The following is a 26,735-nucleotide window of genomic DNA, read 5'->3' as shown; positions in this document are numbered from 1 at the left end:
AACATCAGCGAACATTTGCGACGATTTTACGATCTCATGTAATATTCAGTGTAATTTGCGAACACAGAGCACAGTGAATGATGCTCTACTGTAACAAAGGGAGACATAAAGAATAAGAAACTTCTTCTATCTCCGTCACCATTGGATCGATAAAACGTCTGCTTGTGAATCAAGAAGCAATAGCAAGCTAATTAGTGTACTTGCATGTGTCAGATGATTTTGAATTGCTTCCAAAAGCCAAATCTTTGGTTGATCTTTTCCAGATTTTAATAGTATTATGTTATTATTTCCATATCCGCACACACAAGAGAAGAAAACACAATATAAAGTCATAGTATAAATAAGAGAGAATAAGGTTAAGCGCTATAAATAAGAAGAAATGATATAAAAAAAAGGGCAATGGGCATACGAATTGGGTTATTTGATGGGAAAAGATAGATTGGGTATAAGCATGATAAAAAAATAAATAAGGATATTTTTCAAATAATGTGATTGTTTGATCCATGATAAACTTGACCAACGGAATAACAGATCATTGCAGTTTCTTTTCGTTTTTTTTTTTCGGTGGTTGTACTGATTTTTTGGTCGAGTGGATTCATCTTGCTTTACTGTCTAGATGGCGGCGGCTTGATGGGGTTCGTCGTAGAGTTCGCGCGTAGGACTTTTCATGGCTACACTGGAAGCAGGAGTGCTAAATGCGGTCCAAACACGAGAATACATACTTGAGCGTTTCGAGACGGTACCGAAGCTGCTGCTGTTGGTCGACATCATACTATCCGTCGATCGTCGCTGTTCATTGGTCACAGCAAGGATAGAGGAAGCTCGCTTGTGTTGATAAGAGGAAGCACGTCGTTGTTGTTGCAAAGAGCTTCGTGGACTTGTCGTCATACTACTGGCTTCGTATTCCACCAGTTTCACTTTGGCTTCCGCCAGTAATTTCTCCAATTCACGGCATCGTAAATCGCTCTCAATATACTTGTTTTCATATTCAGAACGGGTGGTGGTGCCTAGTTGCAATGTGTGGCGACGGTTCATTTCTGGTTTGGGGCCGAATAACGTACGATGTGCGGCAAACACTTCCTCGGTAAACGAACCACGAGGCATGAGATATTCTTGCTTTTCCGTCTCTAATTCTCGCACTCGCTTCTCCAATCCTTCCACTTCACTGATCAAAGCCAGCTTCTCCATCTGCAAATCGGCACACGTTTTCTTGCTGGCCATGATTTTCTCGTTGAGATCGTCGTTTTCTTGTTGCACTTTTTCGCGTTCATCGAGAATACCCTCCTTCTCAGCTTGATGCATTTCAATTTCATGTTGCAAATCCATAATCTTTGATACCAGGTCGTTCTGTCCTTCCTGTGCTTGCTTCAATTGCTGCAATGTCGCTTCGTAAGTGTGGCATAACTGCTCGTATTTTTGTCCCATTTCAAAGTTGGCCAATTTGTACGATACGAGCTCCGAGGTCACGTCATGCATGGATGTGCCATTGGGTAACTCTTCCTGAGCCTGGCCGCTGATAGGTGCATTTTTCATGGTGATGGAGGTTTCGGAAGTTTGGGTTGCAGCATTGGCAGTTACCTCCTTGTCCTCTCCTTCGGCTACAGCGCCAAATTCTTCTTCACCTTCACTTTCGGGCCAAAACAAATGCTGTACTGGTATTGGTTCAGGCTGAGACTGAGACTGAGGCGTGCCTTGAAGCGAGTTTCGTTGGCTAGTGAGTGCTCCAGCAATTAGTTGTCCAAAATCACCAGTCATGGAAAGTGATTCAACAAAAGCTCGGAATTCATCTTCTTGCTCCAAAGCGGCTAATCGCGTGGAATCCTCCGATTCGTCGGAACGGTTCGTCGATGATCCGCTTAATGGCGATGCCAAAGTGGGAGAAGACACTTGGGAAGATGCCAACTTGATCTTGTACTTCTTCAGTCGCCTTTCCAATTGGGAGTTCTTCTTGATCAATTTGGCGTACTCCGTTTCATGATCCATCTCTCGCATTTTCATGCTCATCAAGTCCTCGTTCAGTTGCGAATGATCCTTCTGTAGCTGGGAAAGAGCAGTAACAAGATCTTCAATTTGTTGATGCAGCATCGGCACGGTGTTAATCTGAGGATGGGTCGCCATAGAAGGAGTCGGTGATGTAGGTGTAGTAGGAACGGATGAAGAGACGCATGACTTTTCAACCGAGGGGGATTTCGTAGCTGCGGTGCCTTGGCTGTTCCACGATGGGAACCAAGAATCGCGCTTCTTCAGGCCCAAACGTACAGCAATGACTTGATGCGTGGTCGATTTTTCCTCTTCCAATTCTTTCTGATGAGTAGTAGCAATACTGTCCATCTTTTCTTTGGTGATGGTCGCGCTCAAACTCATGGTATCACTGATAACGGCTTCGGGATTCGCATTGTAGACATCGTATAGTTTACGTGAGCTGAGGTACATCATGAGCTGCTCAAAATCTTGGATTATCAAAAGTTTTTCTTCATTCTTCCGCATAACGGCAATGGCGACACGGGTAATGGTTTCCACTGCGCCTTCAGCGAAAACAAGATCGTAAATTCTCAGCACCAGTGAGATGGGAAAGGTGTAAGCAAAGAGCGTCAGGTACCATTGAGAAGCGTACATGGCAGGATGGATGTTGTAGTTCTTCAAATGGGCATCCAATCGCGGACAGAATTGAGCCAATAATGACTGGAATTGATGCAACCGAAGATGTAACCCTTCCATATTGAGCGTAAACATGGTGCGCATGTCGTATGTCTCCATCAATCTATAGCGCCACGCAATTTAATCTCACATTATCTTGAAATAGTATTGCATAGTTACTACATACCTGACAAAGACGCAAAAAGCTTGTTTCTCAGGCATCTGCCATCACGCACGTGGTTAATATGTTTGGTCATTGTTTTCTTTTGTCTTCTATCATTCCTTCCCACTTACAGTCATTAAAAGAGGACCAACAAGAAAGGCAAGACCTTGACAGTATCCGACCTGAGAATCGTAGACACTGTAAGCTTTCAGGAGTCGTCCCATGGCTTGCTGTCCTTCACCGCCGTCGGCTTTGAACATATCGACATTGGGGAAGGTGCGAGAGAGATCACGTTTGATAACACGATCGTAGGGCGATTTTTCGTTTTTCAAGTTATTGTAAATGGCTTCCAAGTTCATGGAAGCGGATTGGGACATGGATTGCCAGATAACACTTCGCAATCGATGAGGGATACCGCCATGTCGCAACTTGGCCGAGACAAGGTGAGGCAATTTGGCGGCCGCGGTAGGAAAGTCCTCCACGAGATATTGCCAGAATTCCCAATCGACATCGGTCTCATCTGGCTGCATTTCTTCCAAAAGAGGACTTTTGGCAATCAGGGCGTGAATGGATTGCTCGTGATCAATGTTAGGCGAAAACGTGTTGTCGGTCACCAGGTTACGGATCGTCGTAAACTCCGCCTTCAACCGGTTCGATTCTATGCACACCGATTTAGGATCGGCGTTCAAAAGCGCGTTTTGCCGTTCCAAACGAGCAACAAGATATGCTTCGGAGTCCTAATCGCATCATCAGGATATTGTTTCTCTTTTTTTTTTTCACGGAAAAAAAAGGGGAAGGATAAAAACCCAAAATAAAAAAGAAACAGCAGGGGATCATATATGAATAAAGTAGGGTTTACTTTACCTGAGGTGGTAATTTAGCATTCTCTTCTTCCAACCGTTTAACCCTATCCTGGAAACTTTGAGTACTATCCATGGAATCTTTGCGATTGTGCTTGGGGTGTTGCAAGGCTGAGAACAATTGAAGTTTCTCAGGCGAGACAGGCACACGTCGTCGTTCGGCCAAACTCATGGTAGTAGAATATGACTTTTCCATGCGTGGTTGTTGTTGTGGTGGAGGAGGAATATGTTGTCGCATGTCCGCGGATTTGGAAGCCGTAGGTTGCGCAAGATGATCGAGATTCGCGGCCATCAGAATCTCATCCACTGACACTGGACGATCGGCATCTTGTAGCTGTCGTAAACGGTCCAATACCTCTGGTGCCAATTTCAGTGGCATCGTAGTCGTCAATAAGGCATTCGTTGTTGTCGCTGCCATGATTTTTTTTTTCGTTACAATTAATAGAGGTATTAAATTTAATGTAGCAAGAAAAAGATGTGGCTTTTTCCTTATTTTCTTTCCTGTTCCTGAGAAGCCAAAGAAAATATCAAAAGGAAGAAATCAGACAAAAGCAAGAGAAGGAAAAAGGAAAAAGAGTGATAGGTGATCCACAAATGATGGGTCTTTATTATTTAGTTTGGTGCAACGTCCGTGTTACATTTTCCACATGGACCTGACACGAGCTGAACTAACGTTTTGATCCTAGAGACAAAAAAAATCAGCAGCCAAAAAAGAAGAAAAAAAAGTTTCAAAGTGTCTGCAGTAAGGGAAAAGAAACAGAAAGTTAAGGGTCAACAACAAGGAGAACAGAGCAGAGAAAAAAAAAATGATTAGAAGACAAAAGACTGAAAAAAGAAAGGAGTTGGCGCAAACAAAAAGACTTGAGGAGCGTTCATCGATTCCTATTCGCATTTTTTACTAAATTACTGCTGAAACGAGAACTGACAATTGCATTATTCTGTATCATTTTTTTTCTCGTTCACTCCCTAATGCCCGAGGATCCATCCAGGGACCAAAGAATTCTTGTTTTACTTTTTCCGGTTGTCAAACGTCTGTATCCAAAGATACGCTTATTTAAGGTTTGTGTATCATGCAAATTGCCCGCTTCCATCGTTCCTTTAGAAACCAAGTTACCCGAAAGAATAAACACAAACACCAACGTGTCTCTCCATGACGACAGATAACTGATAATGAAGAGATGATCTTCCTTGTTTGGTGAAATCCCAAATGCTCACATGCAGCTTCCATTATGCGTATCCCGATAAAAGGATGTTAGAAAAAAAAACCGAAACCTCATGCTCGCAATACGCGCGCACTGGGGTTAGGGGTCCCTTTTCTTTCTCTATTCTTTGAGTTGCATTCCTCTCCCTTCTTTTTTACTCGAAACTTCCCTGCCCTCCTTTCTCTCTTCGGTGGAATTCTTCTTTTATCCTGTACCCTTAACCCCTGCATGAGTTCCCTTCTCCATTCTTTTTTTCGAAGAGCTGCCTCTCTTTCTCTCTCAATGATGTTTAGTCATGATATGGAATCCAAATGCGGGTGTCATCCTATACATGCCACGACTCCCAAGATGGTTTTCGACACTTAAAAGTGCTCGCGTTATGAACGAGATTAAAAGGAGAGTGGATGATATGCCGGGTCTCTTGTTTTGCGTTGCAATAATATTCAATGCTCCTTTTTTAAAAAGGTAAACAAGGCGCTTAATGTGATAACCTGAATGTTGGGCTTATGTGTTATTACAATGCTATCATCCATCTCAATGGTGACCATATGGATAGTGACGCCAAATTACTTGGGTCACTGCGCCCGTGTGTCATATCACGTTAGTTGTTTGGGTTTACTTTCAACTCATGCAATGGCCGATTTTTGACAGTGCCGCGGCGTTGCTGTCTCCTTGCTTTGGCATCTAAATATTACGGTATAGGCAATTTGATGCATCTGAGAATTTGACAGGACAATAGGCGTATCAATGACATTTTTCATGCATGATGGTATCATCGCAGTAAAATAAGGTGCAATATATAACTGATCACTTTGATAAGATGTTCTGCCTATCTCGTGACGGGAAACGCCGTTTTAATCCAGCTGGGCTAAGATATTCTTTCAGTTTTCCATGATCGAATGCATTCTTCTATTTTCTCATACATTGCGGGCACATTGTCAACACACAATTGCTTCATGTACCGAGCATATAAGAATATTGCTGATGTTTTTGATCGCTGCTACTTACAAGATCATAATCATGTGGTGATTGAGAGAACACAACAAATAAATCAAAGACGCGTCAAGAGGCAAGCCTCACAAATTACAACAAAACGTCTCGTAATTCTATTGAAATCATAATCATACAATCACCCTATAGACACTATTTTAACAACATCTGACACTGCATGAAGGGCACCGCAAGTGGGCTATTCCTTAAAATCGATTTTCCAAGCTCTTGGTGTTCTTTAAGCGTAAGCAGCCTTCAATAACGTCATCCAAGGGAACGGTCTGACCCTTGGCCTTGGTACCGACGTCGTCACGGTTACGCACATTGACGGATCGGGTGCTTGCTTCTTCACCACCAACAACTAATATGAAGCGCGAGACCGTTAAAATTTCCTGACTGACAAACCAACGAAAACAAGAGTTCAAATTCCTCTACACTTACCAAAGATGAAGTTGTATTGAGCCAGCTCAGCATTTCTGATCTTCTTGTTGAGGGTATTATCAGAGAGATCAGCGTCGGCATAGACGTTAAGCTTCACCAGTTTGTCGGTAATTTCCTTGGCATAATCAAAGAAAGCAGCAGCGACGGGAATGACGCACACCTGTCTTGGAGACAACCAGAAGGGGAATTTACCGGCGAAATGTTCAATCAAAATACCCATCATACGTTCAACGGATCCGAGAATAGCACGATGAATAATGACAGGGCGTTGGAAAGTCTGATCAGTGTTGGCATCACCGGAACGGTACTCCAAGTCGAAACGTTGAGGTAACTGGAAATCAAGCTGGATAGTAGCGCACTGATGCTTGCGACGTAAAGCGTCCGAGATAACAATATCGATCTTGGGACCGTAGAAAGCACCATCACCAGGGTTGATTTCCCAGGTGATACCTTGCTTCTGAGCAAACTTCTCCAAAGCATCTTGCAATTTCTAAAAATCATTCATCCCGGGTCAATGCTACATCTAGAAAAAAGTCTGCCTTCACGTAGCGGATCCTTTCACTCTACCTTTTCGGCCTTGTCCCAAACGGAAATTTCACCAAGGAAGTTTTCAGGACGAGTCGACAGTTTCAAGTGGAAATCAAAACCAAAGATACCATAGATGTGGTTCAAGAAGTCGAAACAGTTGGTCATTTCGTCCTCGATCTGTATATGAGACAAAAATAAACTCATAAAAAACTTTTTCCTCTCGAAAGACTTCCACCTTTAGCTGAATTATAACGTACCTGATCCTCACGACAGAAGATGTGAGCATCGTCCTGCTGGAAACGACGAACACGAGTCAAACCGGACAAAGCACCAGAGAATTCGTTACGGTGGAGGACACCAAAATCGGCAAGACGGATAGGCAACTCACGGTAACTGCGTTCCTTGTGTCCGAACATAAGACAGTGACCGGGGCAGTTCATAGGCTTCAAGCCAAATTCTTCCTTATCGACTTCGAGACAGAACATGTTTTCCTTGTACTTGGCGGCGTGGCCGGATTGATTCCAAAGCTTCAAGTTGTACATGTTGGGGGTAATAACTTCGGTAAAACCGCGATGACCATACTCGCCCTTTTCCACACGTCAGAACCAATCAAGATTAATACAATCTACTTGCAAAGTAATGGTGTATGATTTTCTTACCTTGATAAGATCCATCAAAGCATTGTAGATACGAGCACCGTGGGGAAGCATGAATGCGGAACCAGGAGACAATTCATGGAAGAAGAAGAGCTCTTGTTCCTAGATGATTCTCCAGATGAGTAACGGAAGAAAAGCAACGATAGTGGATGACTAGACACAAGATTTTTTACCTTGCCAATCTTACGATGGTCACGCTTGGCGGCCTCTTCAATGAATTTCTTGTATTCAGTCATTTGCTTCTTGTCGGGGAAGGAGATACCGTAGAGACGCTGAAGCGAATCGTTCTTGGCATCACCCAAGAAGTAAGAAGCGGAATTCTATTGTAATATCAAAGACACCGTTAGCAACAGCGGAATCCAGATGGTAGGTGGTGTGACTACGAAATAGGCCTACCTTGGTGACAGCGAAAGCCTTGACACGACCAGTGTGAGGAACGTGAGGACCACGGCACAAATCGATCAAGGGACCGCAACGGTAGACGGTGGTGGCGGTGCCATCAGGAATTTTATCATTGATGATGTGGACCTTGTAGGGGTTATGCTTGAACATTTCCAACAAGTTTTCCTTGGACAAGACCAGACGCTCAAAAGGCTGCTTCTCCTTGCCAATCATACCCACCAGCTTCTCAAGAGAAGCATAGTCCTGCTGCGACACAGCACTGCAAATAAAATGATTCGTTAGTCATGAGCAACATGGGATCAATGCTACCACTAGATCTACATACCGATCCTTGAGACCCATTTCATAATAGAAGCCATCTTCAAGTGGGGGTCCGATACACAAATGACAACCGTAGTGTCTTTCACAAGCTTCACCGAGCATGTGAGCACTCGAGTGCCAAAAGACCTTTTTGCCTTCGTCATGTTCAAAATCCAACAATTCCAACTTGCAGGAAGCTTCGAGAGGACGTTCCAAATCCCAGAGTTCGCCGTCAACCTTGGCAATGACCATGCGTTCAGCCAAGGATTTGGCGATGCCGAGAGCAATGGTCATGGGAGAGGTCTCCCAGGAAGTACCTTCCTTGACGGAGCCGTCAGGCAAAGTGATAGTGATGGGTTCACGCGGTTTATCTGTCAATGACAGAAAAATTGTCAGGGTCTGGTGACTGGGTAACTTTCATGGCAACGAGAGAAGTGTGATTGAAAGACTTACTCTTGATTTCCTCGTCAACTTGTTTCTTGAGGCGCTCAAACATTTCAATACGATGAGCCAAGTATTCGGGAGCAGGAGTGACCTATGTCATGGTGCAAAGAAGGGTAAAATGAGTATGACGGACAGGCAGCACGCGCTTGAAATGAGAGAGAGTTATGTGAACGTGTGCATACCTCCAAAGGATACTCGCTTTCAGTGCCAGTGGCCTTTGGCTTCTTGGGCTTCTTTTCCTTCTTCTCAGGCTTGGCAGCTTGAGGCGCTTTTTCTTGTGCGTCGATATTCATATTGGCAAGTTTCTCTTCCACAGGCGCAGACATGGTTGTTCTTTTTTTCTTTTTAAAAGGGAAACAAGAGACGATCACCCAAGTTTTCCAAATCCCGAAATTTTTTTGTCCCCAAAGCCACCTCAACTTGAGTCACTCCTCACCTAGTAAAAAAAAAAAAAAAATTGAGAACCGCAGTAATTTTTTTGTGTTTCAATCATCCTTGGTCATCGTTGTAAGAGCTGACACACACTCACGCTATCGCACTCTCACACGCTCACACGCACACCATTCCATCTGCTATTCTTGGTGAACCTTCTTTATGCCATTTCATACGGTTCGCTTTTTTTTATCAGAATTGGGTGCACCATTATGCATGCTTCACTCCAGTCGGTCAAGCTATTGCTAATGAATGGCATTGTTAAGTTATGAGAGAATCACTATGGTTATAATTTTATTGAAACTTCAGCGTCGTCATATAGAAATCTATAAGTGAATCACGAAATTGCATGGTATAAATGGGGCGAAAACGGTACAGTCAAAATAAAAAAATGGCATATATTTCATGCGATAACAAGGTATTTCATTCCGATTAACAAGCCGTACACCCGCTGTGCAATGGATGCCACCTGCTACTGGATGCCGCACTCTTCCCTTGAGCGACATTCGTCAGACAAAAAGCCTAACGCAATACGGCATAACCTGGGCGAGACTCTTGATGGAACTTTGGTATATTAATGTCAATACTCTGGCATACCGTACAGTCATGATTTTCCAAACATGTGTGCAGAAGCACTTATTGATCCCCTCAGTCCCGTCCCGCCCAAGGTTATGATAGATCTAGAATGATGTGTGGGAATGTTGGGTATTTAAAAAAATGAGTTAGTAAGCTCTTTGATTGATTCAAATTGTCGTCAAGATATTTTATCTTTGTTATTTGAGTTTGCAATAGCCATTGATCGCTTGACATGACTTGGATTATATGACATTGAAAAAATTTGAATTAGTATACGTTCATTACATAATAGCAAAGGAAAAGAAATTGGACTTGCCTTTGAACCAAATGGTGTACCGGAAAAAAAAAAGATGAACACCGACCTCTCGATCATCATAAAATGAAGAGAACGAAAAGGACATATACAGTATAACTGACAAAAAAAAACCAAATTGAATGATGCTACAGAAGAACGCCGGTCGTATCATCAACCCCTTTTCTTCAAAAAGAGCTCTACTCACATTTTTATTCGGAAGACGACGATACTCTGTTTAACCACAACTGGCGCAAACGGCATCTTGCTGCTGATTGTTTCGCCCATTATTGTGAAAGTGGGCAGCGAGGCATGGTTGAAAGATAAAAAAAAGGTTTAACAGGTCTTGATAACTTAGTGTAGATCATGTGATTTACAAAATCGCTAATTTTTTTTTTTCAAGATTTTCATTCCGGTTAATAATTGTTCAGCTGCACTGATGGTCTCTGATCCAAACCAAGTTGACTTGGATCAGACAAAATACAGGGGATATTTGGTATTAAAAGGATGAGAAAAAGTCCGTGAAGTATTACAGGTCAAAAAAAGAAAAGAAAAAAAAAGTCAGTCAGATGATCAGATAAGATCGACTTGCCCCTTGCAATGGTCTCACATAGGACTAAGAAGACAGAAGCGGCAAGCTTGATCCAAGGATATCTTCATCGCAAGTAACTGGGGATGATTGAAAAAGAATAGATCGTACAACAGCAAGGTAATGCAGCTCAATTCGGGATAGATTGAGATGACTGGTTTGTGACATGAGTGCGGTGAACCGTCATCCCAATGCGGCAAATGTAAACATCAGCCGATACTCTTTTCTCAACAGCTCCCCAGATCAAACGATGTATGTCCCTCGCACATTTTCCTATCCTTACTCACACATGGTTAAGGATTTCAAATCATTCACGAATTCCAAAGCAAAAGTATTGTAGGTGGTCACCGGTGGTTTACTCTTTTCGCTTTTCGCTTTTTGTCTTTCTTTCTTTTTCCTTTTTGATTTTTTCTTGGATCAAAAAAAAAGCAGCGTATGTACAGTTATAAACAAACAAAATAGAGAGAAAAGATATCCGACAAACAAATTAGGGCGAGGAAAAAAGGTTGTCATAAAAGGACGAAGGAGAAAACAGGATGATCAAAAAGAGTGAGGGGCGGAGGAGGAAACAGAATGAAAGGAAAAAAAAGGACCGAGATCGGGAAACCCGGAACCATGATGGAAACAGAGTGATGAAAATGACACAAAGAAATTGAACAAGTTCGTCAAAATAGTTCCAGGGGAAAAAAAAAGGAATTTTAGGCAGATTCTGTCATGGATTCGGTTTCATCGTCTTCGTTACTGTTAAGCACCCAACCTACTTTCCATGGTCGACCACATGTCCAATATTTCGGTGTGCATACAAAGTTTTCAATATCTTCATTTGGATCCACACGTCCATCCGGTCGATTGCGTCTCATTTGATTGATATGTTGCATTGCCTTACGCTTCTCCTCTTTGCAGAACACCCAACGGCAAGTACGACAAACACATCCGCCACTCTTGTTGTAACTACCGAAAAGGAAGAAAAGAAGAAAAAAGGGCGGTTAGCAAAAAGAATCAAAGTAAGCGTCACGGTTCAGGGGTTGTTGTCGCCGTTTTTACACATTTCTTTTTTCGGGTTTCCCTGGGCGAAAGAACAACAAGGAGGTGGGGAGGAGCAGGGTAGCAAGATTGAACAGTGAAATAGAGAAAACGAGGAGACAAAAAAAGACACAAAAACACCCTTCCCCCCAAAAAGTGCCCCATAACAAATAAGGTGAAAAAAAAGCTTACCGAAGACCACACTTGTTACAAAGGTAAACAAACGGTTTGCCTTTATCGTTAAATACTTGGGTCGATGGGAATGGCCAGTCGAACGCTTTTCGCATACACCCATCAGAGGCTTCTTGACAAGCTTGACAAGGACCTTTCACACGCGATGGACGACCCGAGTTAGAACTGCGTCGAACTGTGACGGATTTTCGACGGGGTTGTTGCAGCAAGGATGAAGCGGAAGTGAGGGCCGATTTGGGAACATGCGTCTTTCGATGAATTTCGGGATGCATGGCATCGTCCTCATCTTCATCCATGTCTTCATCCTCATCGTCTTCTTCATCCTCCTCTTCCACGGAAGATTCGTGGAACCAATCATGCACTTTTCTACCCGAACCAGCGGAACTGTGCTTGACTTTGATGTGAGGTATCTCGATCTGGGTAGCGGATCGGGCCCGTTTGCGGCCCGACACGGGGGACGGTTGTTGATGCTGCTGTTGTTGACTTCGAGCAAGAGCGACGCGTTTGCGCAGTGCAGCAAGCAAAGATTCACCACAGATGACTTTAGAAGTGCATGTCATGCCGCATTGAGAAGTAGACGCTCCACAGTCGGGACAAGTCGTGGTGGCGGTGGTGGTGCTCGATCCAGTGGATGGTACAGCCGGAAGATGGGAATGCATATCGAGTTGAAACACCACACTTTTGTCGACCGCTGTAGCCTGGATAGCGTCCTGGATCGCCGAAGGAGATCGATGTGGCACGCTTTTTCGGCGAGGCATGCACGGAGTTGAATCGGACGCAGATTTGATGGTGTGAGTGACATTGGCCCCAGCAAAGATGGGCAAAGGGGTCGTCGCCGAATGGGCGGACGATGGGACTCCGCTGAAACTGGATCGCATCATCATCACCGATGGCGCAGCTACGCGTCGATGGCTTTTACAAAGATCGCTGTGGCGACGTCGATGGTGCGAGCTGGTGGGCACAGGCAAGTCTGTGTCGTACCGAATTCGGGATTCTCGATGTCGTACGCCAAAATATTGATCCAATGCCGACGTGGGCGAAGTGAGCGAATCATCATCGTCTTCGTCACTGTCTTGTAGTAATTCTGGAAATGATATCATCGATGACTGTCTAGTTCGTCGGAAACTCGTACGGGTTGGATGATTGTCTAAATCAGATACACTACTGGCTTGATCCATGTATTCCGTCAATAAAATGGGTTGATCCACTTTATCATGATGATGAGGGTGATCGAAAGTATATGAAGGCACGACGGAAGTGGCGCTGAGTGTCGTCATGGTTATTCTTTTTTTTTATCTATGAGTCAGGAAATCCGCAAAGGAATATAAAAATAGTAGTAGCGGAAAGAGTAAAAAAAATAGGGGAAGGAGGAGAGAAAGAGAAGGAAGAAAGAAAAAAAAAAGGCAGAGAGGAAAAAAGTAAGAGAGATAGCACACACAATCACACACACACAGGTGAACGGCCAAGTGGAAAAGAGAAAGTGAGAGAAAAAAAGTCAGGTAATACGTGGCCGGGCGGACTCAATAATTTATATAGCAAACACTCACCCGGATCGAAAAATAGAAAAAAAATAAATGGAGGATTAAATCCCAGAGATTACTTAGCAACGAAAATCAAAGACAACCGAAAATGCTATCGATGAACTGTATGTGAATAAAGACGTCATAGTCTTGTTTTTCATCAGATCAAAGTTCAGAAGCAATCCCAAAAAAGAAGTGGGAAAACCCACTTGGACGGAAAAGAATCTGTGTTCCCGCCACAATCTCGCCCTACGCTCTCCGCTTTTGTTTTTTGGGGATCGATTGATCTTTTGGGCGTTCTACGGCGCAAGAGGTTCTTTGGCCAAGTGTAAACCGATCTGCAAAATCGCCATGTTATGGCTTCTTGGTTTATTCGATCTTCTTCTGCTTCTTCTTGTTTCGAACAAATGACCTCTTACGGTTACACATATTTTTTTTTTCGCTCTATCCTACCTTGTCCCCTGTGTTTGACCCCTTGCTGAGCCCGTAAGCCATTCACTGAGGCACAAAAAAAAATAGATAAAAAGCCCTTGCGAATCAATAGCCATGCAACAAGGTGTTTCTTGTTCCATGATTATAAACTGGGATTCGCTGCTTAGATAACGCACTAAAAATAGTTTGATCCGTTTCTTATTTGTCATAAAGAAAAATAAGGATCCGTTCGATCTCATTTTGGGTGCATCGACAAAACATACAAGATCACTACTGACCGATGCCTTGGTACGAATCAATACCTGGATTGCATTCGTTCGACAGTTGATAGGGTCCCAAAATGAGAAGGAATCAACCATGGGATCGTGAATAAGTGTGAAATTGCCGCTGTCTTAGGTTTTTCTGTTCCCGACAAAAACTTCCACTAAAAAAAACTAAAAAATCAGCAGATGATGTTATACTTTATCCGAATTCCGTATTTCCTAAAACGGCAACGGTCGACCATGGACCTTTTTTTTTGTATCTCATCGAACAACCGTTGTCGTGAGTGTGCCCAAAACAACTTGCCAAGCCAAAAGGTCACTCGTTCTCTTTTTTATTGTTTTTTTTATCTTTGTCTATTCTCGCCATAGCAGTATTGACATGATGGCTTGCTCAAACTGGAAAGAGGATGTGTCAGCCAGTGATTTGCTATCCAACTGCTGCCGATGGGCAAACGAGGAATTTCTATCCCGCCCATGTTAATCAAATTCAAAGATTCGATGGATGTTCTTTTTTTCTTGGTTCTCGTTGGAAATCGGCTCTCCTTTTTCCTTTGCGCCACGGATGGATGATGAGGTAGGAATCTGCCAATGGGCACGGAGAGTTACGTGCATTATCTTGCCATAGACGTTTATGATCTGAAATCCTCGATTTGTGTGTTTGCATGTCTGCAGGTTCCAAAATCTTCTATTCTTTTTTTTCTCGATCAAACAGGGTTCACAATTCGCATGCTTCAGCGGAGTAGCACTGCGTCGTAGTCTATCATCAGAAGAATGCGGAGTTGAATTTCACACACTAATCGGTGCTGACAAACGACCATCACGGTAAATTTGAAGAGAGCCCTGTATCGAAAATATGTGATTGTGGATCCTCTATATTTACTTGGAATATCGGATCCAAGGCTCCTTAAAAAAGATAAAAAATTATCTGACCCATGGAGAATTAGAAAAAGGCAACTCCGGTCAAGGGCACAGATGGTCGAGGAATGTTTACGGAGATAAAGCACGGCATTCTTGATGAACAACATCCGTAAAGAGATCACTCTATTTTGTGAACGGTGTTGATGCATAAATGTAGTCTGCGTGTCCTCTTCTTCAAACCAAGACATTCCTTATTATTCGCTTGTTGATGTTGGCAGATTTATTCAAAGCCACGGCGTAATACGCTAAAATAACCTGTTAATTTCATATTGCAATTATTTAATTATCGCATGGAAATGCTCAAGATATTTGACATACCCATACCCATATATAAAGAAGAGAAATGCAATATTAAAGACATGACAATATGGCGAAAAGACGTCAAATTTTTTTTTTTGTATCATCAAGTAGACACGTCTGTCATTGTAAGCGCTTCCTGTTATGGCAACGGGAAGCCAAGAAGTCTCGTCTCGGCTTGAAATATGATTTTCCATAGAATGCTCTGCGTGAATGTTTTGCATCACCCTTTCGAGACCACAGAACCTTCTCGTATCATTGATGTTGGATCATGATCATTCCTTTGAAGTTTTGATGGGCGAGCACGAGTGGAGTATGACTCCGTCGCTGCGCTTCTTGCAAACTGAAGAAAAAAAATGTCTCGGAAATATTGTTCCCAGTAACCATTTATGAATGATAGAAAAGGGATGGCTTATCAAAGTTTTTATTCCAGCATGCAATAAGATCCATTCAGTTGAGCGCGTTATAAAACGAAGGCGGGTGCTGTGAGTCTTTTTTTTGTGTGGCTACCAAGTGGCTGATAAATGGGGTTCACGAGGATAGCCACGGTTACCTATTATCTTTGTACAAAAGAGGCCAAAGGTGATATATCTTCTCTCGTGATTAAACCGATAGTGTCCTTCCATAGAAAGCCAAGAAAATCAGCAAGCTGTGGATTCATTGTGATAGTTGAAATCCTTCGATCTTGCCGATGACGTGAATACTTCATCTGATTTTTCGTGGTTCCTAAAAAAAAAGATCGGATTTTTTAGAGTGCAAAAGACGCTCTTTTTTTTTTCCTTATCCTTTAGGGCGCTGGTTTTCTTTTTTAGTTCATATTGAACATTTTTTTTTCTTCTCTTTTCTTTCTCTTATTCAAATTGTTCACTTGTTTGGGCTTCTTTCGCTTTGCTTTTTTCTGACCAGACAAACGCCCCGTCTTATAACCATACCAAAGGAGAAAAACGTACCGTGTGACTGATCATGATGCAATCGTCGCCATCGCATCAACAACAGTCGTTGCCGCCTGTGCCACCTCCTAAGCAACCGGACTACTCCACGGCCCCGTTGCCACCCAAACATATGGAGAATCACCCTGCGACTTTTGCGTATCCCAATCCACAATACCATTACCGTAATGATTCGGCGGCATCGTTGCCTATTACCCGTCAGGCCAGCCCTCACTCTCCTACACCGACCTCTCGCACGCCACCAGGCACTCGTTCAAGCTCGATCATGAATATGTCCGTTGCCGGCAGTGATCAGCTGTTGGACCACTCGCACCTGAAACCAGGCACCAAAGCATCGCTTCTCTCTTACGCGCAAACCATCAATATGTACAGAGAAAACGCCAAAAAGACCAATAATCCTGACATTCAATGTGATTTTGCTATTTTCATGGTGGAAGCCGCCAAATCGGTCGTGGATGATGATGTGACTCGTTGGGAATACCTTGCTGAGGCAGAGAAGCTGTTAAAACAATTGGCCGCACGTGGCCATGCAGAATCTCAGTACTATCTCGGTAATCTTTACGCTTCTGGTTTGCTGAGTAAAAAGGGCAAGAATGAGTTCGACAAGGCCTTTCCTCTTTTTGTCCAGGCCACCAAACATCATCATGCTGATGCTGCATACAGGTAAACTAAAACTTTTATTTCATTCAGCATGGGCTTTTTTTTTTATCTGGGGAAAAATTTGGAATTAAGGATGAGGTGATACAAGGAAAAGGAATCATAAAAGAGATCTACGAATGGTCCCAAGGGAGGGGGATAAACGATGGAAAACGTATGATGGACGAAATGCAACATGCGATTACATAGACTTGAACTTTTTTTTTATTTTTTATTTGGGGGAGAGGAGGAGGGGTGTTAGGCGAGAAAAGGCGGGGGAGGTGGGGGGGAAGGAACCAGGGGGGAACAAAGATGGAGACGAAAATATAGGAAGGATAGATGGACGGGCACCGGATTGATAAATGGACTAAATATATTATCTATAGAGCTGCAAAATGTTATGAAGACGCATTGGGTTGTCGCAAGGACAGTGCCAAGGCGGTTCAATTCTATAGGTAACTACGAAAAGTAACATGGCACGCGGCCCTTTTTTTCACGTTCCGGCTTACGCTTTTTACGTTTTCCATGCGATACCTTTTATAGAAAAGCGGCGACATTAAATCATCCTGGATCAATGTACCGATTAGGTGTAGCGGAAGTGAACGGCGAATTAGGGATTTCCAAAAACCCACGCGATGGTGTGAAGTGGTTAAAACGGGCGGCGGAAGCGGCCACGACGGAGTATCCGCATGCCGTTCATGAGCTTGCGTTGTTGCATGAAAAGGGGATTGACAATGTGGTATTTGTGGATCTGGAATATGCGGTGACTTTGTACGCTCAAGCGGCCGATCTTGGTTACGCGCCATCGGGATTCCGACTGGGCGAGTGCTATGAGTACGGAAAATTGAACTGTCGGCAGGATCCCGCCTTATCTATCCATTATTACACGATTGCGGCGCAACAGGGGCACCGTGAGGCTTGCTTTGCCTTGACAGCTTGGTATTTAGTGGGGTCACCTGGTGTTCTCCCTCAGTCGGACGAGGATGCTTATTTATGGGCACGTCGAGCGGCGGAAAAGGAGCTTCCGAAAGCGGAATATGCTGTGGGCTATTTCACTGAAGTCGGTATTGGTACCCGAAAGAGTCCTGAAGAAGCCATGAATTGGTACCGAAAAGCGGCTCAGCATGGCGATAAACGAGCGATTCAGCGATTGCAAGGCAAACCGACGGACCAACAGAAACCGAAAAAGAAAGGAAGTTCGCAAGACGATTGTACCATCATGTAGAAAGAAAGAGAAACGCGATCAGCCAAGGACACAAAGAGAACACGTTTTCCAAAAGTAATGCAGGTTCCTCAGAACTTGTTGGATCTATCTATCTATCTTATCTTGTTCCCATCTATATATCTATATTTACGCGCACATATACACACAATACGCACAAAGATCGATCTCGCAACAACAGCACATACATATACAGACATTTTTTCACACTCAAGACTCATATCTTTCTTTTGTCGGTTCCTGATTTCTTTTTTCTTTCTTTGTTTGTTTATTGTTTGTTTGGCTTTCTTGTTTTATTATTATTGTTATGTAACTGGACGCCAAAAAAAAAGTTAATAATATGGATTGTAGCATTGTTATTGCTCGATTTAGACAAGTTGCGTGATAATGATAATAGTTGATAGTTGGTATGATCTGATCTGAATTTTGCGTTATATGAGTGACGTTGGTATTGCTATGGCAAAAAATAGAAATGAATACTTGGTATCGGCTCGGATGAAAATCATAATTGTGGCGGCATGCGTCATTTTTGCGGATGCTTATTTTTTGGCAATTTTTAAAACTTCATGTCGAACGACCCAAGATGATAAATTGCTTCTGTCAAGCATTAAGGATGACTTTTTTTTTTGGCCTGAATAACGCAAACCAGGAAAGCCGGAGCTTAACGTGATGTTGTCACAATACGCTCAAATTTCCCTGGAAACCATTCTTTTTAATTTTTTGGATTAGACTGATTTGCTACGTTTTCATGCTCTCAAAAATTTCCCAAAAAAGCCCCCCCAAAAAAGCAAATCCGAAAGTTATACTTTTATAGAGCAAACTATTCCTTCAAAAATTTGCCAGGGTGTCAACACAGAAAGTAGGATGCATTGAATGGTAATTGCCCTCTGAGACTCACATTGCATGGCGCTTTCTGATTGCCTGTTGCCTGGGTACCTACCATGTCATGCACAGAAGTTGCTTAATAGGTTACAGTAACGGGACCCATTTTTCCGGTTCACTTTTAACCTTAAACTCTATCACCCAAAGCGCGTTCCTATTGGGAAAGGAGGCCAAGTCTGCATTTTTTTGATTTCCTTGCACTGTTTCGAAGATAAAAGGGCGAGAGCGGAGAAAATGATTTATTGGCGGAGTTTATTACTGAAAACCAAAATCGTTACATCATTGGCTGGTCATGTCATTGAACCTTTCCAATTTCTGAAAGTTGAAGAAGAGCAAGCCATGGAGCATCTGATTGGTCGTTGTGCTTAGTCATGGTTTAAAGGTGTGATTGGTCAAAGTGCTTAGTAAGGGTTGATCGGGTCACACCTATTGGGTATAATTCAGCCTGGCCCTGTATTCAGGACTAATTTTTTTTTCTTTTATATTTTTGGGGAGATTTAAAAAGCTCCATCTTTTATATGGCTCCTCTTTTGCTTCGCTCTTTTTCTCGACTTCCTATTTCTCGTCGTCTTTTCAGCACTACATCTCTTCTAATGGCTCCTCAACATCATAAAGTCGCTGTTATTGGCTCTGGTCCCGCAGGTAAGATAAACACACATACTCTACTTTATTCTACTTTTGCATCTCCTTGGAATCTTGAACAATGTCAAAACTCACAACAACGTCATGATGAATAGGTCACACTGCTGCCATTTACCTCGCTCGTGCCAACTTGAACCCTATCCTCTTTGAGGGTATGATGGCCAACGGCTTCGCTCCCGGCGGTCAGCTTACCACTACCACCGATGTCGAGAACTTCCCTGGTTTCCCCAAGGGTATTATGGGTGGTGAATTGATGGACAACATGCGTGCACAATCCGAACACTTTGGTACTGTCATTGAAACTGAAACCATCACCAAGTTGGACTGCTCTTCTCGTCCCTTCAAGTTGTGGCGTGAGGGTTCCGAAGACAACGCCGAGCCCACCGATACCAGTGACGCTGTCATTATTGCCACCGGTGCCTCCGCCAAGCGCATGCACTTGCCCGGTGAAGATAAGTACTGGCAGAGCGGTATCTCTGCTTGCGCCGTTTGCGATGGTGCTGTTCCCATCTTCCGCAACAAGCCCTTGGTCGTCATTGGCGGTGGTGACTCCGCCGCTGAAGAAGCCATCTATCTCACCAAGTGTAAGTATCTTAAATTTCAAGGATATAAGAATGGAGTTGAGAGTGTGTCTGGGTTTGGTTTACCGGACTAGGTGAAATTTGGAGATTTGGTTTTGGGATGGATGGAGGAGTATAAATCATTAATATTTTTCCTTTTTCTTTTTCGGTGATTTCTAGATGGTTCCGAAGTTCACGTCCTTGTGCGCCGTGACATTTTGCGTGCTTCCAAGGTGATGGCTCAGCGTTTGTTGAAGCATCCCAAGGTCAAGGTTCACTTCAACACTGTCCCCACTGAGGCTTTGGGTGATGGTAACTTGTTGACTCACGTCGCTACCAAGGACACCAAGACTGGTGAAACTGGCAAGATCGAAGCCAACGGTCTTTTCTATGCTATTGGTCACGAACCCGCCACCAGCCTTGTCAAGGGCGTCGTTGATCTTGATGAACAGGGTTACATCAAGACCATTCCTGGCTCTGCCGAAACTGGTATTCCCGGTCTCTATGCTGCTGGTGACGTTCAGGATAAGCGATACCGCCAGGCTATTACCAGCGCTGGTTCCGGTTGTATGGCCGCTCTTGATGCCGAACGTTACTTGAGTGAACTCGATGATCAAGTTGAAGAAGGTGACCGCACCGACGCCGATCAACCCAACAAGCAATGAATACGCTCGGGCGAGATTTTATTTACGAAAAAGCCTAGTCTCTAGGTTCTCTTCTTTTCCCCCTCCTCCCGCGTAAACAAATCGCTTACTATAAGTTCTCAAAGGTTCACCCTTTTGGTTCTCTTTAGATTCCTTTTAAAAGTTGTATTATAGATGTTTCTTAACCCTCTTTTTATATCTTAACCTTTTTTTTCGCACTCTAAAAAGTTATTTCTGACACTTGATTCACGACATGTTTTATTTTATGGCATCGTTATTTTCTTTTTTTTTTTTGCTGTGATTTCTAAATTAAACCTTCCCAATCTTTTCATGTGCACGCTACTTAAAAGGTGCCAGTTATCATTATTTATCTTGATATATTCGCGTAAAGGAAAAAGAATCCCGCAGTGGCCGATATAATGAGCAAACTAATCACATTAACGCTCGTCCGTGTAAAATGTGGCCAAATTCCATTTCCCATTTTTGAGCGACTTTTTTGATTGACAACCGTGCTCTCCACAGTCAATGTCGCAATAAGATCAGTCACATGTCAACCGAAAATCGTGTTACTGTCGTAGCAGTAAGAAGCAACCTGGTATTTTTTTAGAGGCACAACATGCAATGACGAGTATATTCCATGTTTGGCTATCCAAAATTATACATATGTGTCAGTTAAAAGGCGTATCATGAAGAGAGATGCAATCGTGACTATGGATGGCCCAATCTAGGGAAGTAAGAACGAAATACCCAACGGGTCAAGTTTCTTTTTACGGCACGATGGATTCGGTCTCTTTATTTTTAGTTGGATATCATAGAATGTGAGTGCATGGATGGATAAACAAACAAGTTACGAAGGTAATAATGGCAATGATGACCACGATGAAGGTGGTGACGACGATGGGGGTGACGATGGTATTGATAGGAACCTTTTTTTTTTTTTTTTTTGGTATGCGGTGTAACTTTATTGGTCAGAAAAATATGTCTATGAGGCGAGGGTTAAATTAAGCTGAGGTTCGGGATGAACCCGCTGGAAGAAGACTGTGTGAGCACGGTCAAAGCTTTGTAGTATGGATGGCAGAGGCCAAGGGAACGGTCAATAGTGCACCGCCAGTATTGGTAGGAGCATTCAATGTCATGGAAAGTTGACTTGTGAGCTCTTGGACCTTTCATCGGCAACACGCGCTACTTGTTTTATCTTTCTTTTCCTTGGGTATCAATGAGATATGCCAATTGGTCCGCATTGTTACTATAGTAATCCTTAACAAGAAAAACTCTATAAGAATGTAATCTTTCATTATATGCAATGCATTACCTTATAATAAATGAGCAATTTGAGCAAGTCTGCTTCCATAAATTCAGCGAACACCATGTGCGTTCTTGGGAGCGTCACACAATAGTCCACCAGCTTGGCGGTGACAGAAGCACCATCTTTTTGATAGAGCCTACAAAAATACCCGCTGAATCCTGTGGTTTTGAAAGATGTTCGTAAGCAACTTTTTCTTGTTAAACGAAGCTTTTCACAGTTACCAATAACATCAATTGTTACAGGTTGGAGGCGGTGGGGCTCGGAGGCGAGAAGAGTGAATCTTTTCTGCAGTTCCGCGAGTATACAGGCGTTTGAACGAAGATCTCTGTTTCGTTGGATAATGCCTTGTTCATGTTACGGACTGTCTTTTGAACTCATTCGCTGCGAGCTCAACGGGTGCTTCTCCATTTGCTGTTTCGCTTGTGATCAGCATGTCTATTTTCATGCCGAAGACATTGCTCGCAGTCGATCCTTGTGAAACTGCGGTTCCCCTCTGTTCGGTTTTACTGGCTGCCGAGACGATTTCATCTCTCCGTAATTGGCGTCTTTCAGTTATGACGAGTGGCGTGTTTTGTTGCGCGCGCTCAGTCCCTCTAGACGGTTTTTTTGGTCAGCAAGCGTTTGGTGACCAAACTCGGTTCGTCGCCAGAAGTATCCTCAGAACACTCCCTGGCTTTAGGGATTGATGCTTGAATGTATCCAGAGTAGAGAATGATTAGAACACGGAAGACACATCGTGAATATTGTATATATATATACCTGAGGACACGTTCTGGCGATCAAGGTCATGCGGGAGATGGAGACAGGTCCCACCGCCCGTATCCTTCGTGGCTCTGTTGTTCTCTCTTACGCTTCAGCGGGTTTGACTTGTTGTTCCACCCTTGTCGTGGAACATGCTTCGTCAGCCAGGGACTTTCGCAGCGGATGAGCGAAAGTCGAAGCTTATGCTTTTAAGCACTGGTGCCTAGCAAAGAGTCAAAACAAGCCAATACTGTTGGGATGCGAGCGTTTGTCAACTCTGTTTGGCCATTCAAGAAGCATCTAGTCTCATTTCGAGTCCCGTGTTTCTTGAGTGTTAGCTTTTTGTCACGAGCAGGAAGACGTTATCAAAGGTAAGGTGAAAATTATACAAAAGTGGAAGCATATTTACTAATCGCGTTTATTATTTTCCGTTATATGGGACTTCGGGATGTTTCCAAGTTGGACACGCCAGTGCAGTCAACGTTGTAGGTAACAACTGCCTTGAGTCCTGACTTCCTACGTTGGCCATTCGAGAAGTATTTCAGTCTCTCATTCAGTAGACTGCTGTTTGAGAGCTGGTGTATGGCCAAAGATCAATGCAGGCCGGCGACGTTGGAAGCAGAATGCCTTGGGAGCCGGCCTCCTTTCGTTGGTCATTTGGGAAGGTATCAGTAGCGTTAACATAGTCATCCCAAATAATAAAAAGACTTATCAAACCAGAGCCTCTATCCTTCTCTAAAGAATACGCGGTCATTGGATATACTTTGTGGGAAACAAGCATTTTAAGCATGCTCAAGTTTATAAATCAGTAAGACCCACATTGGGTCCTTGGAAGACAATAGTTTACCAGTTTCCCTGCGACATTTAGGCCATCACCTTTTATATCAGATACCCTCTATGCAAACGTCACTGTGAGTCCAATCAATCGCACGATCCATGCACCATAAGACTCTCGATGGTTGACCTGGAGATTGACATGTGACATTATTTTAATCACCAAGTGACATTCGAATTTGAGTAGATGCGACAATACTTGTTGAAAGTCATTGCAATGCCCCGAGAAAAAAAATTTAGCCAGAACAATGATCGAGTAAAGAAAGTGGTACAAGCCCACCAGGGAAAAAGGAATAACAAAAAGCATAATAAGGTTTTTTCTTACCCAGATTTTGTGGAGAGCTTGAATCTTTTTTTTTCACGTTTTGCTTTTTGTTTTCTTGTTCTTCTACTATTTATGATAATGAATCTTGTTTTTATCGCTTCTTTATACATATTTGTTCTTATTTCGAATACGGTCGCTGTAGAATATCCTAATGACCAACATTCACCCTTTTCAGACTTGCAGCCTGCCAATGAGCCACCAGCTGTTGTTGCGCCTATCAACGAACCCGTACCTATAAACAATGGGAAAACACAATCGGCGATACAGGAGAACACGAACATTATATATCACTCGCCAGAATCAGGAGATGATGCAATTGCTATTTTACACTCACCCATTGAAGACCACGAGGAGCAAGGCGACGAAATAGGAGAAGAAGAAATCGAGGATGATGTTCACTCGATCAATCATGAAGATACCCTACATCCTCACACAGAGGACGACATATACGATGATGGAGACGGCGAATATATGCACGACGAAGATGACGAAGTGGATGATGAAGATACCTTTTTAGATGATGAGTATGAGGACGAGGATGATGAGGAACACGATGATGAAGAATTATACGATGAATACATCGAAGAGGACGGGCTGGTGAATGATATAGAGGAATACGACAACAGTGAATCGGTTGAGGACGATGTGAACTCATGGCGTGAAAGTTCTCCCACCGAGTTTCGTAATAAAGAGTCCGAGGACTTTGAAAAGCTGGCTTCGGCGCTGTTGCAACACGAGGACAGCAGTTCCATTCATTCCCAGCAACATGCAGCAAAGTCCGTTGACCAAGCCAACGAAGCCAACCTCATGGAAATGGATGTCGAAGCTATTGTTGATGCTGCGCTCGATGAAATTCTCGAAAACGACGCAACGGAGGCATCAGATGACACTGATCGGCCCATACCCGTTTCCCCTGAATCCGTATCCGGTCTGCCTTCCGAGGAACTTGCAACGAAACATACAAGTTCCCATCGGTTATGGCCGTGGTACTTTGTTTTATTGTTTTTCATCCTCCTCTTTTATCTCAAATTCTCAAAAAGCAAGGCAAGTAGGCTTACTTGGATATTTTCAGCCTTGTTCGATACGCCATAACTCATCGTATTCCCATTATACTTAGACGCTTGCCGACTATTATCGCTTGGGATCCAACTTGGACAAGACAGGAAAACTACCGGTAAGTGCTGCGCCCCGGTATAATTTAGCCTGTAATTGATGTAATTAACTTTTTTTTTTCCTTGTCCCTTTTGCAACAGTTACACACAAAACGTAAGGGAAAAAAGTTTTCTCAGCATCAGATCACATCATGGCTAATGTGAGCCTGTTTCTTTCTGGTTTGACAAAATCATTTAGATCTCGATAAAGAAGGAGGCAATGGCGTTGACAGCACCGTAGATATTTTCCACAACTATAGTCACGCAGAATCTTCACCGATAGCTGCGCTGGGAAATCGACGTGCATCGGCCAGCTATTTACTTTCCGCGCCGCGGCCTGGGCGTGGACGACGATTGGCTCACCATCATTCTGTAGATTACAGCATGCACTCCAACCGACATGCTCTGTGGGAAGATTGGAAAGCGGAAGAAAACGAATGGTGAAAACGCACTCTTATCGACCCAAGTTGGTGGCCGCAGCCAGCGTTGCTTTTGTACACTATCACCCTCTCTCCTTTTTATTTTTTATTTTTTGTTGTTTTGCGGTTGCATCTGGAGCCTCGAATGTTTGCGAACGATTTATTCTTTGTTCTGTCCCAGATATTGGTTTGCTATAGCTACGCTCATACAAAAGGAAAAAGATCACCTTAGTTTCCAGATCTCTACTTTTTGACCGGTCTTTTATTTCCTGGTTTATCTTACTTACCATTGTAAAAATTGCCTGTCATTTGACCATTGCCTTGATCTACCGATGTGGACTGGCCAAATAATTGATGAGCGCCAGCGCCTGATTCTTCATGTTGTCTTTCCCCTACACCCGTGGTGGATCGTTCTAATTTCGTCGTCTATGCAACCCAAAAACACGGTTTCAGTTTATCCAGCTCTTCTATCATTGGTCCCCGTTATAAAAAATTCACCTCGCGGTATTTAGCAAGATAGATTTTCAGGGTTTCGGCATAATTTTCGAATCCAAGCGACTGCATTGCCCACAAGATATCTTCGCCATTGATCGTTTTTCGCTTTTCCTGCTGACATCGATCGCTAGCTGTAAAGGGGAAAAAACGGTTAAGGATAATTGATAGCCACAAAGAATAAACAATCCCAAGTCATCCCCAAAAGCCGCATTTCAGTCATTGTCCGTTGTATCAAAAAGGATATTCGCTAGTGATGAACGAAATGAATTCAGACACGCACTCTTGCACGCATTCTTTCGCGTCTTTGGCAATCTTGGCATTGTCAGGCAATGCTTTCTTCATAATACGCGCCACACTATGGTGAGAATAAAGAACATACGAGGTCAATGCATAATCAGTGAATAAAACAAAAGCCAAAAAAGGGAAACAGATAAAGTACTTGGCAATAGGAAGAAAACGATCTTGTTCTTTGATGTCAAAGTCAGCCTCGTCACCAGAATGTCCTTGTGTATCCGACATGGTCACTTCAAATTAATCAGTAAAAGATCGTTTTGTCAGTGAGCAAACGAGAACCAAGCTCGAAAAAAGAATGAACGCGAATTTTAACATCCGCAAACAGAATCTGACGTCACATATTTTCTAAGCCATTTTGTCCAATCATTATTCGTGGTTGTGTCAGATGATGGCGTCCCGAAAGTTATTGATTCTTCAAGCAATTGCATAACCGCGTTTGGCACGTGTTTCTCGTGCCCTACAGTCACTCATTAATCT

General features: G+C 43.2%; 7 protein-coding genes across 7 annotated transcripts; 3 read left to right on the top strand and 4 right to left on the bottom strand.

Annotated features, from left to right (window-relative positions):
• Positions 1-612: 612 nt before the first annotated feature.
• On the bottom strand, positions 613-4,078 carry BYT42DRAFT_548639 (rab-GTPase-TBC domain-containing protein; the record flags this gene model as incomplete). Its single annotated transcript, XM_051566024.1, has 4 exons — positions 613-2,761; positions 2,825-2,859; positions 2,932-3,537; positions 3,665-4,078. 4 exons carry the CDS (start codon positions 4,076-4,078, stop codon positions 613-615), a joined length of 3,204 nt encoding a protein of 1,067 aa, XP_051419938.1.
• Positions 4,079-6,058: 1,980 nt separating this feature from the next.
• Positions 6,059-8,916, bottom strand: BYT42DRAFT_502441 (uncharacterized protein; the record flags this gene model as incomplete). Its single annotated transcript, XM_051564831.1, has 10 exons — positions 6,059-6,213; positions 6,294-6,783; positions 6,861-6,998; positions 7,079-7,408; positions 7,481-7,579; positions 7,651-7,797; positions 7,874-8,138; positions 8,205-8,550; positions 8,633-8,714; positions 8,806-8,916. 10 exons carry the CDS (start codon positions 8,914-8,916, stop codon positions 6,059-6,061), a joined length of 2,163 nt encoding a protein of 720 aa, XP_051419937.1.
• A 1,928-nt stretch (positions 8,917-10,844) lies between these two features.
• Positions 10,845-13,351, bottom strand: BYT42DRAFT_581988 (uncharacterized protein). Its single transcript, XM_051569647.1, has 2 exons — positions 11,728-13,351; positions 10,845-11,463 (listed from the first exon to the last, which is right to left on the bottom strand). The coding sequence occupies exons 1-2, from the start codon at positions 13,002-13,004 to the stop codon at positions 11,211-11,213; spliced, it is 1,530 nt and encodes a 509-aa protein (XP_051419936.1). The 5' UTR covers positions 13,005-13,351; the 3' UTR covers positions 10,845-11,210.
• Positions 13,352-15,927: 2,576 nt separating this feature from the next.
• On the top strand, positions 15,928-18,340 carry BYT42DRAFT_581983 (uncharacterized protein). The gene is made up of 3 exons (XM_051569646.1): positions 15,928-16,770; positions 17,130-17,198; positions 17,287-18,340. Exons 1-3 carry the CDS (start codon positions 16,121-16,123, stop codon positions 17,966-17,968), a joined length of 1,401 nt encoding a protein of 466 aa, XP_051419935.1. The 5' UTR covers positions 15,928-16,120; the 3' UTR covers positions 17,969-18,340.
• Positions 18,341-19,221: 881 nt separating this feature from the next.
• On the top strand, positions 19,222-21,049 carry BYT42DRAFT_581977 (thioredoxin reductase). Its single transcript, XM_051569645.1, has 3 exons — positions 19,222-19,489; positions 19,585-20,073; positions 20,230-21,049. The coding sequence occupies exons 1-3, from the start codon at positions 19,366-19,368 to the stop codon at positions 20,712-20,714; spliced, it is 1,098 nt and encodes a 365-aa protein (XP_051419934.1). The 5' UTR covers positions 19,222-19,365; the 3' UTR covers positions 20,715-21,049.
• A 2,867-nt stretch (positions 21,050-23,916) lies between these two features.
• Positions 23,917-25,609, top strand: BYT42DRAFT_85139 (uncharacterized protein). The gene is made up of 4 exons (XM_051572866.1): positions 23,917-24,943; positions 25,017-25,073; positions 25,153-25,165; positions 25,250-25,609. The coding sequence occupies exons 1-4, from the start codon at positions 23,972-23,974 to the stop codon at positions 25,492-25,494; spliced, it is 1,287 nt and encodes a 428-aa protein (XP_051419933.1). The 5' UTR covers positions 23,917-23,971; the 3' UTR covers positions 25,495-25,609.
• On the bottom strand, positions 25,513-26,552 carry BYT42DRAFT_85143 (histone-fold-containing protein). Its single transcript, XM_051572867.1, has 5 exons — positions 26,404-26,552; positions 26,209-26,319; positions 25,968-26,097; positions 25,757-25,895; positions 25,513-25,672 (listed from the first exon to the last, which is right to left on the bottom strand). The coding sequence occupies exons 1-5, from the start codon at positions 26,481-26,483 to the stop codon at positions 25,668-25,670; spliced, it is 465 nt and encodes a 154-aa protein (XP_051419932.1). The 5' UTR covers positions 26,484-26,552; the 3' UTR covers positions 25,513-25,667.
• Between the last annotated feature and the right edge of the window lie 183 nt (positions 26,553-26,735).

Source organism: Radiomyces spectabilis (genome assembly GCF_025331425.1).
Source record: "Radiomyces spectabilis strain NRRL 2753 chromosome Unknown BYT42scaffold_12, whole genome shotgun sequence".
Lineage (NCBI taxonomy): Eukaryota > Fungi > Mucoromycota > Mucoromycetes > Mucorales > Radiomycetaceae > Radiomyces > Radiomyces spectabilis.
Note: the sequence above shows the minus strand (reverse complement) of the source record. Positions and strands in the feature narration are given on the sequence as shown.